This window comes from Schistocerca piceifrons, chromosome 6 (genome assembly GCF_021461385.2).
Source record: "Schistocerca piceifrons isolate TAMUIC-IGC-003096 chromosome 6, iqSchPice1.1, whole genome shotgun sequence".
Lineage (NCBI taxonomy): Eukaryota > Metazoa > Arthropoda > Insecta > Orthoptera > Acrididae > Schistocerca > Schistocerca piceifrons.
In genome coordinates this window covers 114,885,109-114,892,466 of record NC_060143.1, presented here as the reverse complement: position 1 = coordinate 114,892,466, position 7,358 = coordinate 114,885,109, and the positions used below count along the sequence as shown (strand labels likewise).

The 7,358-nt window shown below is 42.0% G+C and overlaps 1 protein-coding gene across 1 annotated transcript in view; it reads left to right on the top strand.

The window, feature by feature from the left end:
• The first annotated feature begins 1,053 nt into the window (after window positions 1-1,053).
• The window catches only part of LOC124802566 (probable ATP-dependent RNA helicase DDX43), a 73,033-nt gene continuing 66,728 nt past the window's right edge, over window positions 1,054-7,358 (top strand). Inside the window, exons 1-2 of the mRNA XM_047263435.1 lie at window positions 1,054-1,161; window positions 3,579-3,953. Of these exons, the coding sequence (XP_047119391.1) occupies window positions 3,585-3,953 (369 nt within the window). The 5' untranslated portion in view covers window positions 1,054-1,161; window positions 3,579-3,584. The remainder of the gene's footprint in view (window positions 1,162-3,578; window positions 3,954-7,358) is intronic.

Genomic DNA, 7,358 nt, shown 5'->3' with positions numbered 1-7,358 from the left:
GAAGCCAAGTCGGTGTCAACACCGCTTGAACTTGATTTGGACTTTGAAACACTTGAATCAGGTAATATCAAGGTACAATATCAAGAAAAAATAGGAAGTCTTATGTATCTAACCCAAGTCTCCAAGACATGATGCACATTTTGCTACAAATCTCCTTAGCAAATATAATCATTGTTTTAAAATTATTTATTGGTTGTCAGTAAAAAGATTGTTTAGATATTTAAGGGGAATCATGGACTACAAGCTAAAATTTTCTAGAGATGGTAACAGAGAAATAATGGCCTTCAGCGATGCAGATTGGGGAAATAAAATCAGTGACTGGCAATTTGTCACTGGTATGAAGTTGTTGTAATTCACGAACTGATCAATTAAAAAAGCTTACTCGTTTATATTAAAGTGCTCAAAAAACAAAAACAAACACTTGACATTTCATGTTAAATCTGAGGACCTTGCCTAGAACGGCGGTGCAGGATTTCTGTATATCCTCCCCTATGCTCATTCAATGAGTATGCAACTACTTTGACTTGATTTTGATCTGGTGCCTTTTACTTAAAGGCACAAGCTATAAAGATTTTTTGTGTATAATAAATTTACTGTTCATGTGACACCGGCAGTTCGAAGTGTATCAATTTCATTCAGCTACACCACAGTATGAATGTAGAACATGAAACAAAATGTATAGTGCTTTCATGTACTGTAAATTAAATCGCGTTTTGAACAAAACTTGTTAGTGGATTGCACAATGATTATAAATACTGTTCTGATACAAGCTTCTTATTTGATTGATTACAGACTATTGGACTCTCTACAAGCTTGGAAGCTGACAATGCTTGTGGTCACACTTTCTTACTTCCATTATGTTTTTTGATAATGGTAAGCCATCGTCGACAAGATTAGAAAAATGTAGGAATTTAATACTTATATAAAACGTGTAATAATTTTTTGTACTGCCGGATGTAAGTCGGAGAATACGTATTTTACGAAAACTGAACTCGTATTTTTCTCTGGAAAAGTGAGCCGAACGAAATCGATAGTTCTACATGCCGAATACAGTAATCACCAATCGATTGTTGAATATCTCTTGTTGGAATGGAAGTGTACGAAATATATTGAAGATAGGAGATACCTGTTTTGGGAGAATCAAGTGTAAGGTTCTTATCGGTAAGTTCTATTGGAAGTGTGATCATCATTTTTTTCTTTATCTTATCAATGTCATAATTATTAATCGGTTTTTGGTTGTAATTTGACGTCAAATAGAGTCTTGTTGACATCGGCGTTCCATACAAAGTTTCAGCAGGGATTAAGAAATTTTCTGGGTAAACTAGAGCGACTTGAAGCATAAAGGCATTTCGCAGTTTTCAAAATTTGATGCTCGAGCCTGAGGTGCATATTAAAAGTGCAATTACCACGTGGATGCTTTTCTTTATCAATTTGCGATTCCTTTGAAATCCCGTAAGAACGGTATTAAATATCGCCGCAAATGTATCGTTAAGTTTTTAAATACTATACTTAAAGAATAGGTTTGACTGGGCGATGTTAATAGGCTGCAGTAACTTGTAACCTACTGATGAACGTAATGAAACGCTCAGTGTTTCTGATTAGAGCCGAAAACTAAAATTGAGGGGAATGAGCCTAATTACAACGTAATTTCGCGTTTAGTGCTATAAAATGTTGTCGTATTTAATCGTGAGTGGAAAGACGGGATGTGTGTGGAGTGTTACTAAGTCTCTGACAACTTGCTCGGTCAGAACTAAGTAATAGCTACCAAATTGAGATACCGGTTTGATTACGGTAGCTATTTGTTCAGACAGTTTTGTTGAAAATGTATTGTGACCGCATGTGTTTCAAACTGTTCGGTGTTCAGTCTAATGTGTGAACAGATATTGTTATTACGCGGCGCACAATAAGTTTCTTGTTTGATTACATTCCAGTTTTGATCATTTTGGCATCCAAGATTGTGGTAGTTTAGAGCGAGTGGTTAATGTAAAAGTTTCCAGTTGGTGTTGTGATAGAAAAAAAAATGGGGTTGTTACTGGGAAGAACCGAAGAATGCGGTACAGCCCGTCACCTTTGATCGGTAACACTGTCAACCAGGCGACTATGGCATAATAATGATACGTGTAAAAGTATTGCAAGCATCAAAATATTGGGACCCAAAGGGGAATAATGGGAGTTTGCATAGCATGTTCGTCCTTTGTTAACGTTTTCAAAAAATTTTAATATTTGAATATATTGGACCACATGTAGGAAATAGAGATTTCAAAAAGTAGTTTAGTGTTGGGTCTACCATAATAAAAAAAAAAAATGCATTGTTATACAGCCGATTTGATCTATTTATAATGTGAAAGGTGGCACAGTGGTTGGCACACTTTCCGATGGTGATTTTACTGTCGAGGATATTGATATCCGCATGGAGGAGCTGGGAACTGTCTTAACATCCCACGTGACCTCTCAAGTAAATCACCAGCACTGGGGGAGAACAACAACCATCACTAATTTGTGGCTCCCACAGGGGCTTCCCTATGACAGTGTAACTGGAATTGGAAATATCAGTTGCATCTGGAAGAACTGCAGCTGCTGGCCCATGTCACAATGTGATTGAGGACTTTATCTTGAGCATCGTACTGCATGAAAAATGTTAACGTGTCTCCTGACCTCTTCATTTTACAGACATCAGTCAGAAGCTTTGGTACCCATTGTGTTCAAAATTTAAAATAGCTAAGCTTTACAGTCATAAGTTCTTCCAGCATTATGTGACAGGAGGGAAATCGACTGAGGATTATGTGCTTGTGGACTGATGATATTCTCTGATTCTATCATTATCCCTTGCATGTTTGTCACAACATAATCGTCCACTTCTACCTTAAACATGGATGTTTGTCTGACCTTCCTGAGACTAATGGCACCATTTTCTTACAACACTGTCACCCAAAATTTTATGTCCGTATACTGTGCAAAGTTCACTGTGCATGCCAACAGCTTTCATGTTTTTCACACAAGCGGAATGTATCACAACACACAATTCTAAGGTGATGGCCTATCTGACAATAGTGGCCATTTTGATTAAAATTATGTTGTAAGAAACTGTTCAGTAACCTTTCTGTAGCACTGTCACACTTGGAGATAGCAGGCACAGCTAAGCTGAAGTCACTATGCTACGTACCTTCACCAGATATCATCGGAACTAACTTCCTGAAAATAACTTGTACTTAGTTATGAGTACTGGCAGTTGAAATGGATCTGAAGAGTTTTAACTGATCAATGAATCAAAACATAAAGAAAGGAACAAGTACGTTGTATTGTTAAATTACAGAAGTGTTTGGTAAGTTATCTCATTTGTTTCGTAACTTGAAAATGAGAGGTTGACATACAGGTTTACTAAATGTGACATACAGGATCTTTGTTCATTACAGTAGAGCTTTGTAAGAAAAGATATTTCTTTTGAGAAATTCATGTATGTTGATCCACACATAAAAAGGTGTACACGTTTTTTTCTTGTATTCCTTTTTTGTGGATTGTAAGATACTTAGTTTATTAAAGCAATGTACATTTGCTGATTTATTTATTTTGATTCACAGGTAAAAATGAGTGATGATGGCTGGGATTCTGGTGGTGAATCTCAAAATACGAATTACTTACCTGTGTACTCACAAACTTTCTCTCGAGGTCGAAACAATGGGGGCCGTGGGGGAGAGGACTTGAGAGAATTGGGACAGAGAGGAGGCAGAGGCTATGGTGATCGGCAAGGTGGAAGAGGTCGAGGCAACCAGTGGTCCGGGCCAAGGAGAGGAGGACCCAGCGGAAACTGGAGACAGAGGGAGTCTAATGCAGATACCTCTCCCACAAATGAGGAAGTGATCATGAGTGTAAACTGTAGTGATGTTGGGAAAGTCATTGGTAAAGGTGGCTCAAAAATACGAGAATTAGAACAGGAAAGTGGTGCCAGTATTCAGGCGAGTATGGTGTTACCAGTTTTCAGTATTCTTTCCTAGTCAGTAAAAGAAATTGTCAGGTGTTATTCATAAAAATTATTGCAAAAATTGGTATTGGGTGAGGAAGAAAGTTTGAAATTAATTAATGGAGCTTAACTTATTTCCACCTATGTTGATTAAGAGCCTTCAGTTGTTTTGTACAAGTAATCAATCAGTAGTGTCTAAATACTCTTGATTAAAATTTTAGTGGCAGTGTGAGACTTCTTATTGTGGATGTTGCTCAGCAGTATGCTAAGTTGTGTGAACAGGGTGTATGTGCCCCGGGAAGAACCAGGGAATTTTTTCCATACAAGAGAAAACGAGGAAAAACCCAGTGTTTTTTGGAATTCTGGGTATTCGTCATTGTTTTCAATTAATTTTTTGTAATTTTGACTGGTAAGAACTGATACTCTAACAAAAAATATTAATGTATCCCACTACAGCAGAATAACACGGCAGCAATAAAACATAAACAAGAGGAAATTTGTGCTACCAAAGTTGATTCTGATCTAAATACAAGAGGGGAAACTCGACAAAATGTAATATAGCAGCACATTATATCTACCACATAATACATTTATTGTATGTATAAAAAGAAACGTGTATTACAGACCACTGGTGATGTTTCCCCAATAAAAGAAGCGAAATGCGTGTGGCAAAAAACGAACTACCTTCAATTTGTTGCATAGACGGTACATACCTCCATGAATATATATATAGGTGGGCCGACCCTGGATCGAATTCACCCGGCAGGTTAACGACGAGGGCCGGTGTGCCGGCCAGCCTGGGTGTGGTTATTAGGCGGTTTCCCACATCCCCCTATGTGAATAATGGGCTGGTCCCCACGTTCTGCCTCAGTTACACGGCTTGCAGACATCTGAACACTTTCGCACTATTCCATGGATTACACTAGTCACAGACAGTTGAGGTACACTAATTCCTTCCCGGGGGGGCTTACGGGGTGGCGGCAGGAAGGGCATCCAGCCACCCCTTAAACTAACATTGCCACGTCCGATTAACCATGCCGAACCTGTGTCTCCGCGGGACAACAGACACAAGCAAAAGAAAGAAAGTGTGTATCTTCCTCCAGATGGTGCAGTACCCCTGAATGTATTAGCTGCACTGATTGATCAACTCCCTAAACCTTTCCTACTTTTGGAAGATTTTAATGCCCGTAACCCCTTGTGGGGTGGCACCATGCTTACTGGCCGAGGCAGAGATGTCGAAACTTTACTGTCTCAGTTCAACCTGTGCCTCTTAAATACTGGGGCCGCCACACATTTCGGTGTGGCTCATGGTAGTTACTCGGGCATTGATTTATCAATTTGCAGCCCAAGACTTCTCCCATCTATCTATAGAAGAGCACATGACAACCTGTGTGGTAGTGACCATTTCCCCATCTTCCTGTCATTGCCCCGGCATCAGGCCCACAGACGCCTGCCCAGTTGGGCTTTAAACAAGGCGGACTGGGAAACTTTCACCGCTGCTGTCACCGTTGAATCTCCCCCACACAGTAACATCGGTGTCATGGTTGAGCAAGGACTACAACAATTGTTTCTGCAGCAGAAAACGTGATCCCTCGCTCTTTAGGGTGCCTGAGGTATAAGGCATTCCCTTGGTCACCAGAAGTTGCTGAAGCAATTAAGGAGCGACTACGAAGGCTTTCCCGGCGTAGTAATTTATAATATTCTTCTCGGGTATGCAGCTGAATCATAACGTCTTCATGACACAATATTTCTGCGGTCCAACTGGCCGCCATCTTCAGGTGAGAGCGCTGGTGCACACTCTCGCTGGAACCGACTTCCCAGCGCAAGCGGCAGCCCCTATATAGGCCGCAGAAGACCCACAATGCGTGCGCGAGAAGGTGCCGTAGCTGCCCTCTAGCGCAGTAAACATGCCGCGCCGCCAGTGGTGGAAAGAGGCGAAATCGAGATATCGCTGTCAAAAATAAAAGAAAAAAAAATTTTTATTCCGACGGTTGAAACACAGACCGTTGTTTTTTAATGTCAGATAACACCGGGTCCCAAGTCTTACTTATAAGATAACCCTTGTCTCTATTAATAAGATTGTCAGATAAACGAATCTCTATGGATTCTTTCAAAACACAGTCCCAATAGCAAGATGCAGGGGCAACCATTTGTGTCGCATCATGTAGCATTCTGTGTCCCTCGGTGAGACAGTGCTCCGCCACTGCGGATTTCTCAGGTTGAAGCAGCCATGTGTGTCGCTGATGATCAACACATCGGTCCCGAATGGTCCGGATTGTCTGACCAATATAAGCCTTCCCACAGTGGCAAGGGATCTTGTACACACCGAGCTTTGATGTCCATGTCCAGGAGAATGGAGTCCTGCAGGGCTCTGTATTGAGTGTCTCTCTATTTTTAATGGACATTAACTGTCTAGCAGCAGCTGTCGGGCAATCCGTCTTGCCTTCTCTGCATGTAGACGACTTCTGTATTTTGTACTGCTGTTCCAGTACTGTTGTTGCTGAGCAGTGCATCCAGGAAGCCATCCTCAAGGCGCAGTCATGGACTTTAGCCCTCGGCTTTCAGTTTTCAGCCGCAGAGTTGTCTCTCGTGCGCTTCTGTTGGCGTCGTACTGTTAATCCGGAACCAGCACTTTACCGTATTGATGATCCACTCACTGGAGTGGAGACATATCAGTTCTTACAACTGGTTTTTGATGCTCGATTGACTTGGCTCCCCATCTTAGTCAGCTTAAGCAGAATTGCTGGCAGCACCTCAATGCCCTCCGTTGCCTGAGCAACACCAGTTGGGGTGCAGTTCGCTGTGCGGTGCTGCAGCTCTACAGAGCCCTTGCCCAATCCTGAATTGTCTATCGGAGTGTGGTTTATTGTTTGGCAGCGCCTTCAACATTGCATTTACTCGCCCTTTTGCACCAATGTGGGATTAGATTTGCGACAGGAGCTTTTAGGAAGAGTCCGGTGACCAGTGTACTGGTGGAGACTGGTGTCCCTCCACTGCAGATCAGACGTGCGCAACTTCTCACGAGTTACGCAACACACATTTGTGGTTCCACTGAGCATCCGAATTACAGTCTCCTTTTCCCGCTCGCGGCATTCCACCTCTTGTATCGGCGGCCCAGGTCGGGACTAACGATGGTGGTTTGCATGCGGTCCCTTCTCTCTGAAATGGAGTCGTTCCCTTTACCACCTCTACTTGCGGTCCGTTCACGTACGCCTCCATGGTGTAAGCCTCAGCTGCAGCTTTGTCTGGACCTTCTGCATGGCCCAAAGGACTCCGTTAGCCCCGCTGCTCTCTGCTGTCACTTTTTCTCAATTCTTGACTTGTTCTGGGGCTCTGACGTGGTTTACACAGATGGCTCGATGGCCGATGGTCATGTAGGCTTTGTGTATGTTCATGGAGG